The sequence below is a fragment of the Morone saxatilis genome, unplaced genomic scaffold (genome assembly GCF_004916995.1).
Source record: "Morone saxatilis isolate NCDOM2014 unplaced genomic scaffold, NCSU_SB_2.0 Contig12, whole genome shotgun sequence".
In the NCBI taxonomy this organism is placed as follows: Eukaryota; Metazoa; Chordata; class Actinopteri; family Moronidae; genus Morone; species Morone saxatilis.
In genome coordinates this window covers 21,084,270-21,107,703 of record NW_023339674.1, presented here as the reverse complement: position 1 = coordinate 21,107,703, position 23,434 = coordinate 21,084,270, and the positions used below count along the sequence as shown (strand labels likewise).

Here is a 23,434-nt window from a genome sequence, read left to right as displayed (position 1 = left end):
TGTGTGTGTGTGTGTGTAAAACGTCTGAGTTAATAAGCTCCACCGCTGGTTCCTATAAACATGTTGTTGACGCCACAGACAGTCAGAGATACCTGGTCTGCCTGCACCGTCCCCTCTGGCGCGCTCCAGGAGAACAGCATGTTTGCAGATAGGCGACGACTGCTGCTGTTGCGAGCCGTGCTGAGCATCTGTGCCTTTAAAGACTTGTAAGTGCGCCTCTATCAGAGCACACAGTCAACTTCCCACAACTCCGACGCGCTCGGCGAGTAGAGTAGAGCTACCTTAACCCTAAAGGCACTGGCTCACCTTCACAGCTAGACCCATGGAATAATAACTATGGAATACCACTGGATACTGCTGTCTGTCTTTTTACAGTTAACCTTCCATCCAGGTAAGACATTTGCACTTGATGCGCCACTATACGCAGACAACTTGTTGCGGTTCACTTTTGATCAGCGAAAGAGTGGACTGTCTTTTAATGACTTCAGGTATTCAGCTCCTTTCAGTCCAGTAAGATAAAGATAATCCACGTTGTGGTGAATGGAATTACTCCACTTGCTCCGCATCGTATTTGCGATGCATTTCTCCACACTTTTCTTTGTTCTGGGAAAGCTGCAACGAGAGCTGAATGCTGCTGATAAGACAACCTGAAGTCACTGAAACCTGATGAGGAAAGTGGATACTTTGGCTGATGATCTGGATGCGCTACTTAAATAATGAATGTTTTATTCAAAGAACAGGGCGCAATTAACAAAAAAAGAAGTAATCAAGTAGTGGAGGTGAAGTAGGATGCTGAATAATAAACACGAATGCGATGCAAAGTGACTTCTGGGTCGTGTTATGCTCCATGAAGGCGACAGGTTCATGCGGTTTTCCTTTCAACCGCATATAACCGTCAATATGGAAATCTGTTGGCAACTCCTGATTCCTGGGAAGCATGCAAACAAGCACCTGGTGTATCCAGAGCTGGTAAAAACATGATTACGTAATTTCTCACCTGTTGGATAAATATTGTCACAAGTGTGACTTTTAACACTGACCACCACTATATAACTTTAGATATCCCCCCCAGTCTGGGTTGGTTTGTTGTGCTTCGCTCTGGGGATGGATTCAGAAAACACATTGAAACTATTATGGTTGGGCATCATCTTCAGAGTCTAGCTGCAGAGGGAAAAGTCCATAAACACCTAATTGTACTTTTACTGCCTTTTTTACACAAATATGTCTCTCGGACTGTTATATTTATTGGAGGGTTAAGTCTGTTTATCGTTTTTATAGTTATTATAGTCTATAATTCAAGTTAACTTTTTTATCTTGTCAGGAAACAGAGTTTGGGATTTCCCCAGAGATAGCTTACAAATTTATGGAAAGCTGTGTTGGCAAGCAGCACACACAGACAGACACACAAGCCATCTACGCCGAAACAAATGTTGCTGTTTAACTTTACGCCCCTTTGCGCATCTCGGCACGTCTGCGAACCGCATGCAACTCAGGGCGGCGTCAGGTGGACTCTATTTTCTGTCCCTATATCCATGTGATCGACAGCTTGATAGTTTATGATGCGCCCATGCGAGGCCATTGATGTTCACGCCATGTTGATATCATCAGGGAATTTGAATGACGGCCACAGACAGTGCGCACAGGCGTGTCTGTCGTGTGAGCACGACATGAAGTTTACAGTAAGCGCGTTTACGCAGGGCACGAACCTGAATTACTTTTACTATGTGTTCTTGTGCTATGACTCAATAAATAAACAAAGTATATAATTGAATTAATTAAATATTACCTCGCATGGAGAACGTGTAGATCACCATTATCTCCTCCCTGTCATGCTGAGACCAAATCTTTACGTTAAATTCCACAGTTGTTAGCAAAATATTTACGCATAGATAGCAGAGGCTGTGCAAACACGGAGGCCATTAGCATTATTAACAGTCTAATAGACCCATCTCTGTTCTGTGATTCAACGAATTTACGTTTAACAGATGAGTCTGTCATGCCACCACACCCAAGTTGTTTATGGTCTATATAGTCACTGAAATGCAGACTGTGTGAATGGGAAAATATTTCATTTTACATGTGAAAGGTTTTTATTTATTGTATCAAAGAAGGGATGGGTTGGATGGAGGGAATATCTTTGTCAGCCTGTTGCACACTCCTACTCTAGTCTCAGCAGAGGACGCTGCTGCAGCCACAGTCCTGCAATGTTTATCACAAGTGGCTCCAATAGAACAAGCAGAGGTTGAGTGTCCCCACCTTGGTGATGTTTTTGCAGGGAACAAAACACATTACTCATTGACTTCCCCCACCTGTTTTCAGTTGGTGCAAGCAGATTAAATGTTTGGGTTACTGCCCCCTTTAGAAAGCACCTTCCACAGTACAGTCATGTCCAACTTATGCTACACACATTTTAATTTATTTTATACCATTAATGGAAAATGTGAATATGACAAAGGAATTTCTTTCTTGTTTACTTGTATATGATTTGATTTCCTTGGCAATTGCAGATTTCTGCTCAGATGTCAAGAGGTTGAGGGTTCAATCCCTGCTGTTACACCAAGCCTCTTTACCTGCATTATGATGATTGAATTTAAAGGCTCAGTCTGTCATTTCTTAAACAATAGGTGCAGATATAATCACATATATTGTTGCTGCTGATGATAAATAAGAATGTTACTTTGGCTTTTACAAACATTACTGATGTGGACAAACCTTTAAAACTGTGGTTCCCAACTTGGAAGCTGGGGCCCCCCCAAGAGGTCCAAAGGTAATTCTGAGGGGTCACAATATTAGTTGAGCTTTATATTTTGCATATTTTCTTCTCTTCTTGTAATTTCTCTAAAAATCCTTCAAATGCAACAATCTGAGAATAAAATGTAACTGTTTGGTTAAGCTGCTCACAGCTTGTGTCGACAGGCTATAACCCGTGCTGATGGATCACAAATAGAGTTTGCTTTGTTTTATGCGGTCACAAGCCTTAAAGGTTGGGGATCACTGTTTTAACACAACTATTTTAAACTATATTATGGGGTTGTCAAGTGTTAATCTGTGTAATAAAATATCTTTTAATCAATTTGGAAATGACAGTCAGTAAATCTTGTGTTTTGAAGCTCTGTTGTTACATCCTGTTGTTTACTTTTGGATCAGGGATTGTACCTTTAAGCTGTGCTAATGCACAGGAACCTTGCGAGGTTGTAGGTGTTGACACATCTTGGCTTCACAGTGATGGGAAAATGTCAGGAAGATTTCACTCCTGCAGTGTAACTAAACTTTGTGGTTTTTCAAATAATAAAAAACCCTCTGAATTATCTCTTTAAAACTGAGACTTTAAAAGATCTGTCAAGACTTCAAATGCACTGTTTCCAAGCACTCATCTTCCGAGCGTAAATATCCACAACGTGGCTACGATCATGCATAATCTTTTCATAAAAGTGTGGTAAAATGGGACTAACTTGTAGTATTTAAATGACACAAACTGACTTACCAAGTTTTTGGCATGTATTGAGATGCAGTTTCTCTCTCTCTATCCCATTATAGGCAACACCAAGCCAACTATCACCCCCACCGGCCCCCACATTGTCGTCTCACTCAACGCACCGTTTGAACTGCATTGCCAGGGTGAGAAGGTGATGCAGTGGCAGCGGGAGGACCGGCTGAAGGTGCGGGGGGAGAAAAAGGTCGATGGGATGTCCACACTGCACATCCCCAGGGCTCAGCCTGTTCACATGGGCCGCTACATCTGCCTGGAGGAGAGCTCCAAGGAGAAAGCATCCATTTACGTCTATGTGAAAGGTAGATGGATGAAACTGTCAGTGTTTGAGTGCATTTATGTGATGAATTGAGATTGTTTGGAGAGAACTTAAATCTAGAGCGAGTGGAAACAGACTGCAGAGTAAAACAGAGAAAATGTTTTGGCGTTTCTCGCTGTAGTGACAGGGAGCAGTGTGTGTGGGTGTGTTTGCAGAAAAAGGTGTTTGTAACTTTGCCCCGAACAGGTACAGTACTGTGGCTTTATTGAGTGTGTGACTGAGTTTTACTGTATTTCCTCCTCTATGTGACTCCACATCCCCTTGGCCAACTGCCATCTCTGCAGGCTTGTATCATGTGCTGATCACAATCCACAATCCACACATCTACCTTCAAGGCAACAAGCACTAACCACTTCTAAGATGAGAGGCTCAGATGTGTTCGTCTGCTGATGAACTTAATGCACATAAACTTTAAATTTTATAAGTATGATTGGACAGTTCAAACTTTTACAGCTCACTTCCTCTGCAGGGTAGACATCTCTGTTTAGACAACTAAGACTGATAACGCCGCTACAGACAAGTTATCAGTGTGGCCCGGTCAGTCTCTGTGCCAAAAATCAGATGTGGTTCAAAACTTTCATGTTACCATGGTAACAGCAAGTGCAGTTTAATACGCAAGCATGTTGGAAATACAACAGAAGAGTAACTGGTGTATCTGTTTACAATGCAGCTAAACAAACTTGTGTCTTTTTAAACAAATCCATGTGGTTGTGATCCATAGATGCATTTTGATGAGTTATTGTACAAATGTGAAAATTTGCACCTAACAACACCTGTGGAGTAGAAAGACTGACAATTAGAAAAAAAACATTACAAAAAAGTCATGCTTGGATGAGGTGGAAAAGTGGGAGTATTTTAGTGCATGTGCATGAGACAAACAAAATCGTGACCCACTCATAGAAAATCACCTCCATAGTACTACTGGAGGACAAAAGCTCCACAGGGAACTAGGGAAAGGTCCACTGAAGTTTCTGCTTCACTAGACAAAAAATGGCAACAGACAATAACATCTGAATATATGAAACAATCATAAATGTCATGTTTCCATCACATTTTTGACATTGTTTTCCACAGTTTGAGGTTTCACTTACACTCTTTCAATAACGTAATCTTGTTGCACCCTCTTCTTTTGCAATGTTTAATGGCAACCAATTGGAGAACCAGCTTTTCATGTTGACCAACTTCTAGTATTTCCCATGCATTTTAAAGAAATCTGGACAGGAATGGCAGCCCCTGCCTCTAAAGATGAAAACTATTCTATAGAAAGTAATCAATTGAATGGCTATTGCAGAAAAAAAAAATCAAAAGTAGGGTTTGATTTCATGAAAATCAAAAGGGTAGTAATTTAAGTCTAAAGAAGAGTGTCAGTTTATTTAACTGGTGTATGTTAAACAGTGTAGCATAGTCATTGCTGCTACAAACTAAAGCTTAAACAACTCTGCATGCAACCCCGCTCCCAGCTCTGACAACACCTTTGATGTGCGATTACATTTTTCTTGGCAGATCCTGACAATCCTTTCAGAAAATCAATGGTTCTTAACATTCTCACTCGTGAGGGAGATAATGCTTCCATCCCCTGCCTGGCAACTGATCCAAGTCTGGACAACCTGCGCCTAGAAACGTGTTCCAGTAGAGCTCTGGCATCTGATCTCCAATTTTCTGCAAGCCTGGAGCAAGGCATCATCATCCACAACACACAAAAGGCCTACGAAGGATGTTATGTGTGCACAGGAAGACTCAGGGAAGAGAATGTCAGATCACATGACTACTCCCTGACAGTAAGACCAGGTAAAGTAGATGTAAATGCACGTGTGTATGTCCATTGTTGCTTCAAAAGCTCCCTGATGCACACAGATGGAAAGTTCAGTCACGTTTGTTTTGATTTCCTTTCAGTCCCCGTTGCTCCTCCTGTGATTGAGATGCAGGTACCGAAAAGATTGATTCTTATAGAGAATGAGAGTCTCTCCCTCACCTGCAACACCACTAACGTCAATGGAGACATTCAGCTAAAGTGGATCAGCCCACCTGGCTCGGTGAGACCCTTCTGCCTTTTTTTTTGCTGTGTGCTGCACTGTTGGTGGAAGTTTCTACTAAAAATACTGCACATTGAGAATTGATTGTTGTCTTGTAAAGATTTAAAAAGGGCTTCGATTAGTTCAAACAGATATTTGCCTTAAAAGATAGGAAGAGTCAACCACTAAATATCAGCTATCCTTGGGCTTCATACTCAACACCAGTATTTCTTTCTGAATCCATTGTTAAGAAATGTTTATAGATCAACTTGTATGTGCATTTAGGAAATGCAATAACTTCTAATGGAAACTACTTGCCAGCTGCATTGATTATTGTTGAAAAATTGTTCCAAAATAAGCTGTCACAACTGATGGTCTTTAAGTGTCCAGAACAAGAAAACACACCTGGGTGACAGTCATGAGAAATGTGGCATTCTAATCCACAAAGAATTGTAAATTGAAAATTTTATTTTATTATTTTAAATTTATAGTAAACAGTTTCCAAAATTGGTTTTCTTTTTACTGGAGTTTCTTCCTGTGTACCTGATATTAGTGGTTGCCTGTTCTTATGAATGAGAGTGAAAGCGGGTCAAAGTTCATGCTGTCTAAGGCTCAGGATCTTGGCTGTGTGGACCACCGTATGCATACGAGCGAATGTGTGTGTACTCGCATGCAGGCAGTTGTGTGTCTGTGACAGTAATTGTGTGCTTGGCAAGGATAGACATGCAGACGGGGTTAATCTCTAGAGATCTCTGGGCGTTGACAGGGTGCCGTCTGGTATCCACAGCAACAAGCAAAGGTTGACAGTGCATCACGTATCCTGACGGAGCACTTCACCCACGCGCGAAGCGCCACGTTACACATCGCGCCGGTCAAACCTCAAGATGCTGGGAGGTACCAATGTGAAGCTAAGAATGAAAAAGGGGTCACCTCGCAATCAGTGTTGCTCGATGTTTATGGTGAGTACTCGAAGAGATTTGAAGTTTGTAACTTACTAAGTCGTAAAAAAAAAAGAAAAGAAAAGAAAAGAAATATGTGTAAATTGAACTGGCCAATGAGGAGTGTGACCTGTCAAGCAACTGTGTTGAATTTCTCTCCTCACAAAATTTTTGACAACAGTCTCCTAATTTTCATAAAAACTGACTGTCAAAGGAATAGTTGGACATTTTATAAAACATGCTTATTCGCTTTCTTGCCAAGAGTTAGAGAGAAGATTGATACCACTCTCATTTCTGTATGGTAAATATGAAGCTTTCAGTTGGCTTAGCTCAGCATAACGATTAGAAGCACAAACAGCTAGCTCTAACATGTCCATGCTCATATTACTCACCACTAGAATTAGAATTAGCATATTTCCCAAAATGGGAAACTTTTGCTTTAAATGCACTTATGTGGAGTGAGATTCAGAATGTGTTGTACTGTGTTGTGTTGCCACATCGCTTTGGATTATGAAGTCTTCATATGCATGTGTTGGGTTACTCTGTGACTTGCCTATAAGTGTCTGGACCAATATCACATTTAGACTCCAGTAAATATAGACTTAATTTTACTTCTGCAAATCCTGTAATAATATTGCACTTCGTTTTTTTTTTTTTTTCAGAAAAAGGATTCATCAACTTAACACGTGCAAACAGCAGAACCATCCAGGTCCGTTCAGGCGAGAGTTTGCCCCTAAATGTTGACATGGTGGCTTATCCAAAGCCGCACACTTTCTCCTGGAGCTTCATGGGGCAGGAGCTGAGGAACACAACCGACCACGTCATCACCACACACAACCATGAATACAGGTGAGGTAACACACACTTGCTTTAAGTGCCCCAGTTTTACCACATAGATGGAAATGTTCATTAACCTCGTTCGGTGGAATTTAACACCTTTGGTCTGGCAGCAGGTCGGTGGAGGTGCTGATGTAACAGCTGCACTTGTCGCAGTGCCTTGAGAAATACAGCTGAAATTCTAAAAACGCCCTGGGGTTTCTAGTGAAAAGGGAACTGTCAGAATATACAGGAAACCATGAAATATCTGCAATAAATTACCTTTGTGCTTCAGATAGAAATATCACTTAATATTATCCAAGGCTGCAGGCATAAGTAATTTTATCTCACACATACAGTGTTCACGTGTTACATTTCTTTTAATATGGGAAGAAAAGGACTTGACCTTTAAACATGACTCCCTTTAGCAAATGATAACATAATGGTTAAACCCCTTTTCACTATATTAAGAATCAATAAATCCATATCAACTGTGGGAAAACAGAGCTTTGATTTAGCCTTGAGAATAATTGGAAATGCATGTGCATTAAATGAACAGATGTGCATTAAAGCGCCAAACAAGACAAAACACAACTGGTTAGAATCTAAAATGCAAATAAGTATTCAAGTATTTCAAGTTCTTTCTTAGGCAGCATTCACATTGTCTGCTGTTTTCTGTTAATGCACAATTAGAGCGTAAAAACATTTTTTAAGAAGACAAAATTTTACTGATTGATTGATACATGCATTCATGCTAAAGATCTAATTTCTTTATGTTTAGGTACAGCAGTGAGCTGAGGCTGGTGCGGTTGAAAATGTCAGAGAGTGGAGTTTACACCTTTCAAGCCTCCAACGGTGATGCATCAGTAAACCACACATTCACCATCTTTGTGATCAGTAAGTTGTATCATAGATTTTTTTTAAAGGTTTTTTGTTCCCTCAAGCCACATAATAGATTGCATTACTCCACACTGCATTACTCTTCAGTAGCTGACATTATGGGAATAGTTTTCATTGACCTTTTCTCTGCTTGAAATAAGGTCTTGCTCTCTACCTCACCTCACCCTGTGTCATTCATACCCCACAAAGGTTCAAAACAACTGAAGAAAAAACTTTCCTGCTTGTCATTTATCTCTTATCTGACATATTCTGACATTAACTTGTGTTTGTAAGGTAAACCTGAGATTGTATCTCATGAGGGCCCAGTGGATGGACAGGTCCGCTGTGTGGCGGAGGGGTTCCCTGCCCCTCGGATCACCTGGTACTACTGTGAGCAGCCCTATGCCAGGTGAGATTTTTAAAGTCCCTTATTATTATTATTATTATTATTATTATTATCAGTTATTGGGTGCTACCACACAGTTTTTTTTTAGTTGTCCGTTTCTGTTTTTAGTTTGCACTTTTCTCACTGGTTTGCAGTGGGTGCGGCCAAGCTGGGAAATGTGATGACATACGTCTTTGCACCAGCCAGAACTTAGTAATGACAGTTGTGGTGTTTACTTATGCTGCCAGGCCATTGTCATTCAAATCTGGCCAATCAAACCACACCTTCACAGTCCTCATGAGTGTTTAAGTGTTAACTTGATTTAAAAAAAAAGGAATTTCAAACTTTAACTTTGATTTTTGCTTATTGACTAATGAATATTTAATATCACAGAGAAATGCAAGATGTAAAGCCAAGTTTAGAGAAAAGATATGACTGAGACATTTATTCATATTAATTGCTAAAAGTTTTCCCTAATTCATAGCACAGACAGAATATGCTGGCATTGTGTAATAAGTACACTGAACTTTAGAACTGACTAAACAAGAGAAAAACTGCCAAAACAAAATCAGAAGCAGCTCTGTCAGGTGTTATCTAACAAACAAAATGTTCTAAACCAATCCAGTTCTTATATCTACGTTTGCTGACAAATACTGTGGCTTTTGCGGTGGCAATGAGGCATGCATGTCTGTGTGTAGATACAAGGTGTTTTTTTAGTCATACTACATTGACGATGATGATTCATATAGGCTGTGGAAACTGTATTACTATGGGGAACCTCTCTCTCTCTTATTTTCCTCTATGTTTACACAAAGCACCACCCATTTATTGCAAGATATTCACCCCCCGTATTAGATCTGTCCTTTATTTGTAGTTTGAAACTTTTAATAAATCATAGGAAGTGCATCTCGAGGGTCCTAAAGGTCACACTAAAGACACATTGGACAGAGTGAAGAAGACGGTGGAATGAGGGATTGTGGGATTTGGAGGGCCTGACTTGTGATTGGTTGACAGTGATAAGATGAGGGGGTCATCTTATCACTCCCCTGTCACATGGGGGATGTGACAGGGGATTGCAAAGAATTAACTTGTGATTGGTAGGGGCCCCGGATTGGATACAACTGGACGCGCCTCATCTCATGTCAAACATAAAGTGTGTCGAAGGAGGGCCACCTGGTTGGCATAGCAACACCAATCCCAAGCAGCACAGGCAATGCATCATAAGTGATTATCCAAACTTTAATTATAATTAAATCCACTTAATACTCATTACCTACAGGCATGCAAATGTATGTACAAACAGACAGCAACATGACCTGAGTGACCCAATGACCAGAGAGCAGCTAGATAACAGCTGCTTTTTTTAGTGCAGTGCAGTGCAGTGTGAAATATTGAGCCCTGGGCTATTGTTACGGAATTTTCTGCCATTCATACAACTTCTGGTGAAACTAACTGCTGGCAATGTACTGAAATATGAGGACATACGCTGTGTTTTTGTATATTGTGTTAAGTCCTGTTATTCACACAAGTTTTAAGAATTAATGTGTGCCCTGCAGAAACTTAGGGGAGAGATACCTGAGTGTCCTGACAAGGGACAATTGATAAATACCTCTGTCAGGTCTTTGTCAACAATGTATAATCTTCTGCCTTCAGGTGCTCCCAACAAGTGAATGCCACCCAGGAGGAGCACAATGTCATCACCGTCACACTGTTCAGCCCCATGTTTGGGAAGACGGAGGTGGAGAGTCGGGTAAACATCAGCAGGGGACGATTCAGTACTCTGGAATGTGTGGCTACGGTGGAGGGAGAGCAGGCCTACACACTTTTCTCTATCAGTGGTGAGTTGATATCTCACATATGTATGCTCATGTAAATAAAGTAGTTTGTCAGCCAAAGTCCACACACAGTTAAATAGGGGCCACGTGATATTGAAGGGGGCGCCTGTCAGTCTCATGTTTTGTTGCTGAATTGATGTAATCCTCTGAATGTCCTCACCTTGAGATTAGAATTAGAGTAAACAGTACTACAGATGACATGCAGCCATTAAAATCTCCTCTTTTCAGATTGGAAATCTTTGTCCACCAGATGTTAGTTTCATCGAAAAGTAATCTTAGTGATAGTGCAAATTCTGTGCCTCCCTGGTCTGTGGACTAAAACAACAAAGTTATCTTAGATGCTCTGCCCCAATGTAAACCCCACGTGCGATTTAATCCTCACCTCCAAATATTTACTACAAGCATGTTTTGGATGAGGATTAACCCACAAATGTGGTCTTACAATTAGTTTGGTCGTCTGTAATCTGTTAGGTAAACATTAGCAAGGAGAGAAACCTCAGACATGATTGGCCGCGATAAGATGTTGTCACTTACAGATAGGAATTAGCTTTAGTCCATTGTTTACTTTATGACTCCAAATCCGCCGTGTTATAACGGCTTCCCCATCTGCTGTACAATGTCCTCAAAGGAGTGTGGTTGCAGGAACTGAAAGCACAGCAAAGTTGTCCCTGCCTGAGCCTGAAGACCCGGGTTTATGCAGGACACAGGGGGCTAATGTGGCTACAGCGGGTATGTGGGCGAGCATTATGAGGGAGGAAAGTGTTTGTGGCCAGGCAGGACAGGACTATGGGAGCGTGTGCCCAGGATTTTTGTGCTTCACAGAGTAACACCAGACCAGGCGGAGGCGCTGAGAGTGTGGAGCGCAGTAGGAGTCCTGGCGGTGCTGGGCGTTCTGGGGCTGTGGGAGGCTTGGAGGTGTCAGTGAGCTGCAGCAGAGAATACACAGAGCTTTAGAAACCACTGACAGGTTTACAGGGGATTAGTTCCTGCAGACTCTGCATTCTCAGATTTGAAGTGGAGAGAAAGCTTCTTATCTTTAAAGAGCTTATAACACCCCACTGTACAGAGGAGCAAAACAATAAGGCATCACAAACAGCCAGACACAAAGGAACAGAAACCTGATTACATATAATTACTCACCGGCACAGCTGTAAAAGCAACAGCAGTGCAGTAAAATACTGCATAATCAAAAGGGATTTTAAGCAGTTAAACAAAATTACAGGCAGAATTTACAAACACATAAAAAGGCCCTACAGTATGTATACATATGTAATTGGATTAGTTTGCTATGATTTGCCTAAAGTGAGCTTCAGTGTGACTTAGCTCTCTCTGGCTTACCTTAATGCCCCTTTGCAATGTCATTTAGAGTGTAAACATGGCAAACCTTTCAACGAGTCACTGATTGACTCTATTGTCACTGCTGTTGTGTCTATCATCACTGTCTCCCTGCAGAGAGAACTGTTCCCCATGATCTGTTCACCCCTCTGCTGATTGGCTCTGTGTCAGCAGCAGGCATCCTCTGTCTCGTCCTTATCATGCTCTTCTACAAGTACATGCAGGTAACAAAACCTTTTTCTGCGTGGCACACCCTCTTCTGTCAGACTTCAAGTGAAGAAAAGTAGAGCATGTTGAAACCCTATTTACCCGATTAACCCGATTTGATTTGTAATTTATGTTTCACTGTTTTTTTGTTTGCATTCATGCCAGAAACCTAAATACCAAATCCAGTGGAAAGTTATCGAGGGGATCCATGGAAACAACTATGTTTATATTGACCCCACCCAGCTACCGTATGATCACCAATGGGAGTTTCCTCGGACCAATTTGCGTTTTGGTGAGCGCCCTGCACTCCTTTCTCAAAATTATCTGCAGTGTGTGCTGCATCTAGTCCTCCATAATCTCATAATAATAAAGTCATTTCTGACACTGAAATGTACATCCTGGTTTTCATGTCTCATTTGTAAAGAATGATGGGGAAATACATGGGGGTTTGTGTCACTAACAAAGCTTAACAGTGCAGTCTGCATGACATCATCACTGCCACCCTCAGGCTACTTCATGCTGATTGACAGACACTCTGTTTTCTGTTTATATGGACACAGCATTAAGGTTTCGTCTGTGGTCATTACAGACCAACCAGTTCCACAGGTCACCAATTATGAAACCTCACTCCCTCACTGCAAACATAACATTGTTGACATATTCTGGGTGTTGTTTTTAACAAACCTCCGCAAACAGGATCCTGCATGTCCTGGTGCCTACGTACACAGCCCGGGGGCTAAAACTGGTGTTGCCCTAGGCACAGGGCCAGTTTGTGGGAGGGAAGCAGGATGGGGAATAACAGTTTTGCGTCTGTCTTCTTGTCTTCAGGGAAGACGCTGGGGTCTGGTGCATTTGGAAAAGTGGTGGAAGCCACTGCATATGGACTCTCCAAAGCAGATTCAGTCATGACTGTGGCTGTGAAAATGCTCAAATGTAAGCACTGCCAACACACATGCAAATGGAGCTATTTTGACTATGCATTTTAGCATATTAGCTGTGCACATTAAAGAAGTTATAAATAATTTACCTGCAGGTGTTCAGGCAGCTATTATGTAGGTATGTATTTTAGTGTGCACTGGCTGCCAAGTCATCATATGTTATTGGCACCTTCTTACTTTAATTAGCCTCTAGCAAAACCATTTTTTTTAATCCTGCAAATACCAGATCATGATATGTAATCATAGTTCAACCTGAGCTCAATTTACTCCTAATCCTTCTGCACATACTGATTATGTCCCAATTTTTTTCTCACAGCGAGCGCTCACTCCACAGAGAAAGAGGCACTGATGTCGGAGCTGAAAGTCCTCAGTTACTTGGGAAACCACATGAATATTGTCAACCTGCTGGGAGCCTGCACTGTTGGAGGTGCGGCAGCCATGTTGGCCAGAATTATCATTTAAGACTGTGGCATGAAACTATAAACATCTTTTTGTTAACACTGTAGTGCTTTATTTCACCAAATTACTTTTTACAAAAGCTATGAGTCATGTTTTTGGAAAGATCATTATCATATGGCGTATTTCTTTGTCTTCAGGCCCCACCCTGGTGATCACAGAGTACTGCTGCTTCGGAGACCTCCTTAACTTTCTACGCAGAAAGAGGGAATCCTTCATCTGCTTTAAGCTCGAGGAAGACTGCTACTACCGCAACGTCATGCCGCAAGGAGACGCAGCTGGGTCAGGTTCTTTTTTGTGTTTAAAGAGTAGTTTATTGTGTGTGGAAGAGAAAAGAGAGTAGTATTTACTATCCAGAACGTGCGTAGGAGGAGGGTATTTGGACAGCATTGTGCCTATGTGTGGCTGTGCTCAGCTGAGACCAGACTGCTCCTTTCCTCTTCACAGTGACAGCTTGAACGGCTACATGACCATGAGGCCTTCTGCTGCTGGCAACCTGCCGTTCGGCTCATCGTCTGAGAAGAGGCACTCACTACGCAAAGGCAAGAAAGCCAACCATTCATCAAAATTATCAGCCTTAAAATACACAGAAGAGCAGTTGAAGTAAGGCTTTATACGATTTTAAATAACCTTGTTTGTCCTCTCAGGTGGCTCCTACATTGAGGCAGATGCAGAGAGTGAGATGTTTGATGAGGATGGTCTGTCTCTAGACACCGAAGACCTTCTCAGTTTCTCATACCAAGTGGCCAAAGGCATGGAGTTCTTAGCCTCCAAAAATGTGAGCATCAAATAACAATAACATTTGATTTTTGGATAAAACTCTGATGTGAATTTTCCCACATGACAAATGCAGAGCATGGATCTTGTTTCTACAGCTAGTAAACGGATCTAAAACGTATGTTGGAGCATGCTGTTGAAAATTTTATTAGTTGTGGGGCAAGATACTGTGGCCTGTAAGCTCATGTATCAGTGTCAGTGGTTGTGTGTTACAGATTCAAGTGTGGAAATTCTGTGTTAAAAAAAGCATTTAATTCATGACTAATGTTATATTATTGATTGGTGTATGTATCATTAGATATTAAAGTTAGTGGGACATTTGTTTTTCAGTGTATCCACAGAGACTTGGCTGCCAGAAATATCCTACTGACTCAAGGAAGAGTAGCAAAGATCTGTGATTTCGGCCTGGCCCGAGACATCACCACGGACTCCAACTATGTAGTCAAAGGCAACGTAAGTCTGCACCAAAGATGTATCATTCTTGTCTTGAATCCGTCTCCGAGGCTACAGTGACTTCTTGTTTAGACAGATATTTCTAAGCAGCAGATTAACACATTACTTAATGACTTGGAAAACTGGTGGAACCCAATCCAGAGTTTGGATGATTTCACACTGAATACAACTAAAAATCACCTAGTGGGCATCTAATTCTCATGCACTTTATTTTTCCTATGTATTAATAGGTCTTATGTTGTCTCTCCAGAGTTGTGTACAGTACAGCTGACCTTGAAACTTTTACCAAAAGAACTCTTCTCATGACACAAGCTATGTGTTCTCTTTTAATTGAATTAGTTTTTTCTCTCTTTCTGTAGGCACATTAGTTGTACACGGCTGTCTAATCTGTTTGTTTTTAATGCACATTAAATCTACAATTTTTTTTGTGACAGACAATTAGTATTTCTAAATGACAAGTTTTCATTTTTTTTAAAATGTGTGAATGACAGTAATCCTGTAAAATGCCTGAGATGTGTGTTTTTGGGCGTTGCAGGTGGGCTTAGTTCTCTGTGTTTATAGATCCTCAGGCAAAAATATGTGTGCATACCTAACATTTTGTACAGTCTGTTCATTTAACAGTCCTCAGTCAAAAGTTTGTTTGACCCCAACCACAGTGGAAAAAAAACATCACTAGGGAAAGTTTCAAATTTTGAATTAGTTAAACTTTCCATCTACTCACTGAGTGCTTTTCTTTCAGGCTCGTCTGCCAGTGAAATGGATGTCTCCAGAAAGTATCTTTGAGTGTGTGTACACGTTTGAGAGTGACGTGTGGTCCTATGGCATTTTGCTTTGGGAAATCTTCTCACTAGGTATGCCCATATCCATACATTTTGTTTGCCTGGGTATTTGTGTGTATTCAGATGTGCATAATGTAACTGAATCTTTCTGCTGAATGTAGGAAACAGTCCTTATCCTGGTATGCCTGTGGACGCCAAGTTCTACAAACTGATAAAAGAAGGATACAGAATGGATGCTCCAGAGTTTGCACCCAGTGAAATGTGAGTTGTTGTTGAAATGAAATATGAGTGTGTAAAAGGTGTTGAAGTGAAATGTGAGTGTGCATTAAAAAAAAATCACAGGAGAGATTGTGTGACTGGATTGTTGGAGGTGGTGAGACTATAAAGAACGCAATGTGGGGGATTTGAATAGCAGCCCGCTCTCATCCTGTTGCATTTGGCTTTTCACAAGCATTACTAAAACTGACATGGTAAAACATTAAGGTGCAACTGAGAAAACAATATACACACAAAAATGTAAAGGGGATGTAATAACTGTAGACAAATAAAAGTGTTTATGTGTGCATATGCTGCTGTGCAGGTATCAGATTATGAGGTCCTGCTGGGATCCCGACCCCTTCAACAGACCCCCCTTCAGGAAGGTCGTGGAAAGGATTGAACAACAGCTGTCTGATGCCACTAAGCATGTAGGTTTCGCTGCTTATTTTGTTTGCTTTCCCTATACAAGGTTCAAAATTCCATTCCTTGTAAAATGAGAGGGCTTCACAGACTGCTCAGTGGGGGTATGAGGTAGTGAAATAGAAGCAACTCAAGGGTCCTGAAGGGGTAAAAGCTAATATGGTAGGGTTCACAATTTTTGAACCTCCACAAACAAAGTCATAAAATGAATGCTAATGCTAACCGCTAAACCAAGACTAATGGACACCAGGCTTATTTCTGTCTGTTTTATTCTTTGTCTTTTTATTATTTTGTCATGTAAAATTCCCCAGCTAACACGCTAGGTGTGTGAGTGTAAGACTGCTGCATCACTTCTCATGGGAAAACTATTTTAAAAGTCACCTCCAGAGTGTTCACACATAATTCAGCCAAAGGTCTGGGGCCTCTCACAGCATGAGCAGCTCGTCTGATTTACTCGTGCTACATACAAGGGCCTCCATTGTTCCACGAATGTCCTCTGACAGTGAGCTTCAAAGGGATAGGAGACATTTTGAGAAATATAGGGTTACTTACTCACAGTCTTACTGAGTGTTGGATGATAAGGTTTTATTTCCACTTTCATGTTTGTCTGTAAACTTGACGCTTCAGCCAGGAGACTATTAGCTTCCCATAAAGCATAAAACCAAAAATCTAAGTGAACAGATGAAACATTGTGGTTTTACAGGAGATTATTTACTAGACTGTTTCTAAACTTGTCATATTTCTCTTTGGTTTTTGTACAGATTAAACAAACAAGATAGAACATAGAGTAAACCTGAAAACATCAATTGCTGAAACTGAGATTAGTCAACTTTGTCCTGAAATCTGTGTGTATACTATCTTTTAAACCTTTGGGTATTCATCCTGGGTATGACTGTGGTTTAGCACCACAAACAAAATACTGGGCACATTCTCTCTAAGAACTAACTACTACTGGTCGGTTAATTATTGGTGGGAATGCTGCAAACATTCACAACATATGTTCTTCTACACACAAACTTGTTTTTTTATTCCACCATGTTTTTTGCAACGTAAAACACCATCACCATGGCAGCCATTGATTACAGTTGGAGAAACACAGCTCATATTGATTTTAGAACCAATCATTATGTTTGTTTACAATAGCATGCTTCACATACATGCAGTTTAATGGCATTTATTCATGCAAAATGGAGGAAAATGGTGGGTCTTCAAGGCTCTCTGTGCAGATGTGGACACTGGATACAGAGCTCAGTCTCGGTGTGTCATCTCATTGTTCTCAGATCAGTAGCTGATTTCCTAGCAGTCTTATTAATCAAAAATGCATGTTTTATGTTTTTATATCTCATTAATAATAATACTTTCACTAATGTTAAGTTGGAGAACTAAGAACTGATAGAACTGAAGAAATGATAGCTTGAGCTTACCTAAAATTTGTCCAACTAGTGGTGAGATGTCACTGTTGGGTAGATTTGGTTTATCAAAGACGCTAGCAAAGAACATAACATAATGAGAGCAGACGTGTCAGATAGGTTGGATCACACAATGTTTAACTTTAACTTTACTTTACTTCCAGTGGACTGTTGTTGTTAGATCGATGTCACAGTGATTCGGTTTATAGATAGGCTAATTGGGGAAGTTTGACAGGCATATACACACACACACACACACAAACACACACACACACAGGTCTTAGACAATTTCACTTTTTCAAGCTTCTACTACTAAAGAAACTCAATTCAAACTTAATAATGTTCATTCATGAATTATGAGATTCACTCAACTTTTCAGTCCCATTTGTAGTAATTAGACTCTGCCCCACTTTTTCAACTAGTCATACCCCTTCGGTTGCTTCTCCAAATTAAAGCCAGTAATTCAGTTTTGCTCCCAGCCCTTATATTAGTGAAGCAATGCAGTTACGGTCCAGCTTACACTGTATTTTACAGCCTTCATCCCTTTTCCACTTTTCAAATACTCAAAATCTTTTCAACATTTATCCACTCATTCTTACTAGATACTCTATTCAATCCTCATAATGTTCCAAATCTTTCATACATTGAGGTTTGTTAGTATTGTCGTTGAAACAAAGTCACACATTGTGCGGTAATTTTACTGAGATGTTTGAAATTGCAGAGCTGAAACATTATAAAATACCCTCCTCTTTCTCTTTACCACTTCTTCCTTATCTTTAGATTTATTTGAACTTCAGCTCCAAGCTTCCTATGACGCCTAGAGCCAGGGAGGAGCCCAGTTCTCAGAGCGCAGCTATTCATTGTCCCCACTCAGCCGAGAGTAACAGCCCTCCAACCCAGCCCTTACTGGTCCAGCATGAAGTCTTCCTGGAGGGGACAACCCTCAGAGCCCAACGGGTGTAAGGACCCACCCAACCTGTCTGGCTGCCTCATAAAGTGCCTGTTATGTTCCGCCACAAACCATCCAACCACTACACCCGGCCACCACCCCGGTACCAGCGACATTTGTTGTCACAAAATGGTAATTGTCATCTATTACCAGAAGGATCAACAAAGGATGAATGACTTTGATAACTGTTATCTCTATTATTGCCTACTGATTACAGGGAGGACAGTTGGACTAATGCTCCCCTGCTCATAGCAAAGAACTGTACAGGCACCGGGGAGGGTGGAGGGACATCAACTCTAAAACTGTCATTAAGTACATTATTACACTGTTATCTGTTGTGTTATTTTTCATTTTTTTCAGTTATATTTTTCCTACACATTTCATAAAGATTGTTTTTGTTTTTTTAGCACTCCATTAATCACTGTTTCCTTTTATCATTGGAGAATTTTTTTTCTTTTTACATTTTGTGTTTTGTTATTCTTGTTTTTCTGATATTTATGTAGCATTTTTATGTTGGTTGGCTGTTGCAATTGTTGGAGGAAAAAAAAGCACTCGAGGCACTTGAACTTCACATCATTACACACACACCACGTAATGCAGCTTTCGTTTCTTTTTTTTGTTACTTTTTCATTGTCAGTATTATTTCAAACTGTTCAGATCTGTGGTTATGAAGAAGATATTTTGTTGGGGGCCAATTTAAATTGAGATATCGAGACACTGGTATATAAGCTATTAGACAGCATGGTCGGTCATGCTTAGAGTCCATAAGTGCTTCAAGTCAATTAGGAGATACATTTCAGCTCTTTTTCTGTTGGATGTCACTACTAGAGAGCAACCCTCTTTACTGGATCTGTTAACACATAACATGGATCAACCAACGATTACTTTACACACACAGTTGTCTTCAGAGATATGGTATAGTCATGGTACGCTAGCTTTTCATTTATGTGCTTGTTAACTGTATATGTGTACATATCTGTAGGTAATGATATTAGTCATTGCTATACGATGAGATGGGAAACGTCAGAGTAAGACATCTGACAAAGGAGACACTCTGAGAAGCCTGTAACTCTTAAAGTTCGTCGTAGCTTTGTTACAGTAGCATGTAATGCAGGTGTATAGTTTCACTTTTTGTCAGCTGGACTGCTGGAGAGTTCTCTTTTAAAGATGTAAATAACTGTTCAGGTTTATATCATTGCTCTCCTGCCACACCCAGTGTATGATCTTCGTTTACAAGCATGAGACTGGTACTGCCATTTCCGAGATGTGTTTTCTTTTTTTGCTTTTCACCTTCTTCCCCTTCACGAAGGACCAGGAAATGGGAATCTTTCTGTTCTGGCTGACAGGCAGTTGGTGTGTTTTTGCCCACGCTACCACTGTAGTTCTCTATTGCACAGTATGTACCATGAATAGAGTCAGGGTGATGCTCATGTGAAATGCCATTAAGTTGACTGCAATATTCCCTGAGGTGACAAAACAGAGGAAAATGGTGGGTCTTCAAGGCTCTCTGTGCAGATGTGGACCCTGGATACAGAGCTCAGTCTCAGTGTGTCATGTCATTGTTCTCAGACCAGTAGCTGATTTCCTAGCAGTCCTTCTCTTCTTTGTATCCAGCTGTTTCCTCCATCAGAAGTGGGACTTTCAGCACCTCTCAGCCAGTAGTCTGTATCAGTCCAGACCATTATGATTCCCCTCTTCCCACTGGTGGATGTTGTTGTGAAAAACACCAGGAAAGTGTCCTGTTTGGTGTGTATGAGTGTGTGTGCGGGTGTGTGGTGTGTTGTGGTGTGTGTTGATACTGTGTGTTTGTGCGTGCATGCACGTCTACTTGTCTTTGTGTGCATGTGTGTATGATTGCAGAATTAAAAGAATTACTGTCAAGAGGTGCCACTACTAAAGATTCATCAAGTCATTTAGGCTACTAAAGCCCCACAGTCTTACTGCTCTGTCTTTTTGTAAATATAAATGTGCATATATTGTAAAGTAATGTTTATGCTTTTGAAGATATTTATCTTAATGAAGATGTGGTACCTTGATGCAGAATTTTATTATGCTGTATTTTCTTATCTGCACACAGATTTCTAGATTCGACTGGAAAAGCTGCTTTTGCTCTGTCACCATGGTAACTTAAACGGAAAACTAATGTTTTAATTTTGGCTAATTCATAATTTCTACCAGTTATGCCAGTTCATTTGGTAACTGCCTCAGCAAAACAGGCTAAACTGCTCCTAAAGTTCATGTAGGATCATCAATATTCATGGAAATATCAATAAAAAATTATATTACTGGATTTTACAACCAGGAAAGAGATGTTTGAGAAGAATAGAGATTATTTTTCATTTCATTGCTCCCTTACATCAAAGAGTTTTTCCTGCATTTTACTAAATATTTATTAAAAATTAGGCTTTAGTGTTAGTGTGTAAATTTCATGTGTTGCTAATACATGTGTCAATGTAAATAAATTTGTGTATAATGAATTCCCAATGAATTTTTTTAGTCCCTTTTTACATCCTTGCTCACAGAAACACATCTGTGCTGAACACACTTTCATCTCAAGCTATGCTGATTTTAATATCTTGAATTCTGCACGGCACTGCAAGGAAATATTTTCATGGCTGAAATATGTCGTATTTTTCCAAGTGCAGTGCCAGCCATCTGTGTGTGTGTGTGTCAGCTTTGCCACATGCTAATGTAAAGTACAGTAATGGATGCCACACAATCTGATATTTTTTTAGCCATTCTTCCCGCTCTACTCTAAATCATTTGGCTCCAGCCCAGAAAGGGACATCTGGTCGAGAGGGGAAAGCCATGAGGAGGACAGCAGCACTTGGAGCAGACAAGCCCGGTGCACAAATTTGCGTGGGCAGAGTCCATTGTTTCAGGATCTAACTGATAAGAGACAAGCAGGAAATCCCACCATTGAAGTAGAGTGGTCGAATGCAAATATTTGTTAGTCAGACTTGAGGAAGTTTTCAAGAATTGAAATGATAGAAAGGCTGAGATGAGTCTTTGTAGCATTTGACCAGTCGTACAATAAAACTCTCATAATATAAAATGTTACTTTTATTTTAATGCCAATCAAATAAACGTGTATTAATCATTCCAGTTTGTCATCTTGCTTTTAGGATGGCTTTAATAAACAACATAATTTTTTTCTCCACAGGAACAGGCATTGAAAGTTGCACCAATTTCAAAGATTTAAGACCTGTCAACGCTCTTCTTCAAACCATTTATGGTTTATCATCACATTGACTCTTTAAGTTCCAGGTTTGCTTGAGGACTAATAGGTGTGCACTGTGCTAATAATTCATTTAAAAAAATGGTCTTGTCGAAGCAAGCAGACTTGACCATTATTAATGCTGATATTTTTTTCTTTTTTAACCACATTATTATACAGTAAAGCCATCATTCATCTCTTGACAATTGTTTATTCTCTCTCTTTCCCCCAGAGAGGTGCCAAATTGGGACAGGATCTAGCTCAAAAAGAGTAATAATAAAGAGACTAATTTTTATTGTGTTAAATCAGAAACGTATAAGTAAAACATGTGCATGTAACCCCTGTTTTTTTACGCAGTTTCTCAACTCGCTGTGGTTCCTTGCTGTAGTAGTAAATTTGATAAGCATGTCACTCTCCTTCCGACACTGTTTGTGGTAAATCTGGCAGTTTAATGTGAAACACCTCCTCTATGTTTCTAAGCTTAAGGTAAGAAGGAAACTGAGAGGCTGGTGCACTGTGGCCAGTACAAAGATTACAGGCCATGGAGGACATGGACATAACTTTCTCTGTTTTATGATTGTTTGTTATGTTTAGATTTCCAGAAATTAAAATATTGCGGCAATAACACAGGAACAAAATTGCCTTGCGATTCTGTGAAGTTTCCTAACCACACATTCATTTGGAGATAAGAAACATTTAACAGTATACCTCCAGGGCTTCTATTAAATGACCTTCCTTGACCACATCACAATGTCTTTCCTCAGCATCATGTGATGCTTCATGCCTTACCATGTGATGCTTGAACTCCATCTTATTTTCAGTGAGCTACTATGTTAACAAGATAACATCGAGCCTTCACTTTGAAAAAAGGGTTTTCGTGATGTATACCAGAACACATTCCCATACCCACTAGCCTTCCACAGCTTTGCTGAGCTGAATACTGGCATTGTCACAGACTGTGTACTACATTGACCAACATACTGTAACTTAAGGTCACTTCTTGAAGATTTTCTTAGCAGGTTATTTATCTCAGTAAAAACCAAAAAATATTACAAAACAACAAACCAACATAAAGTCTCTCAGTTATTTTTATTGTGCACTTTTAGCAGTTAACCGATGTGCTGGGTGGAAAAGAAATGATGCCACATATGGGTGATTTTTCGGGTCACCGCCACTTCCCATATTTGCTCAAGCTGCTCAGGAAACATACACCCCTATGTGCACCCTGACAGAGCCGGGGAGGGGTGCTGCTGTTGCCTGCCAGCCAGAAGCGACGAGATACACAGACCGCAGAGGGAGCAGGCAGAGATGGTTAGGTGAGGATGAGTAGTGGTGTGTGTGTGTGTGTGTGTGTGTGCAGAATGTGGGTAGAGGATGTACGTGTGTGTGGGTGCGTCGGTGGGGGAGTGTTAAGGGGCAACATTTTATCTAAGGTACACTGCACTTCCTCATGTGTTAAGAGTGAACCTTCTGTTCCCATCACTGGGTATCAGGTCAGTAACAGGCTAGATTCAGTCCCAGGCAGGCAGGGCTCAGGACTCCAGCAGATGGCTGATATGACT

At 40.6% G+C, this 23,434-nt stretch overlaps 1 protein-coding gene across 1 annotated transcript; it reads left to right on the top strand.

Moving 5' to 3' along the window:
• The first annotated feature begins 11 nt into the window (after positions 1–11).
• kita (KIT proto-oncogene, receptor tyrosine kinase a) lies at positions 12–21,117 on the top strand. Its single transcript, XM_035654042.1, has 21 exons — positions 12–391; positions 3,538–3,792; positions 5,313–5,597; positions 5,703–5,842; positions 6,588–6,780; positions 7,422–7,608; positions 8,357–8,472; positions 8,749–8,863; positions 10,493–10,677; positions 12,127–12,233; positions 12,382–12,508; positions 13,045–13,149; positions 13,471–13,581; positions 13,751–13,892; positions 14,058–14,152; positions 14,258–14,388; positions 14,718–14,840; positions 15,580–15,691; positions 15,781–15,880; positions 16,200–16,305; positions 18,487–21,117. The coding sequence occupies exons 1-21, from the start codon at positions 337–339 to the stop codon at positions 18,667–18,669; spliced, it is 2,973 nt and encodes a 990-aa protein (XP_035509935.1). The 5' UTR covers positions 12–336; the 3' UTR covers positions 18,670–21,117.
• The last annotated feature ends 2,317 nt before the right edge of the window (positions 21,118–23,434 follow it).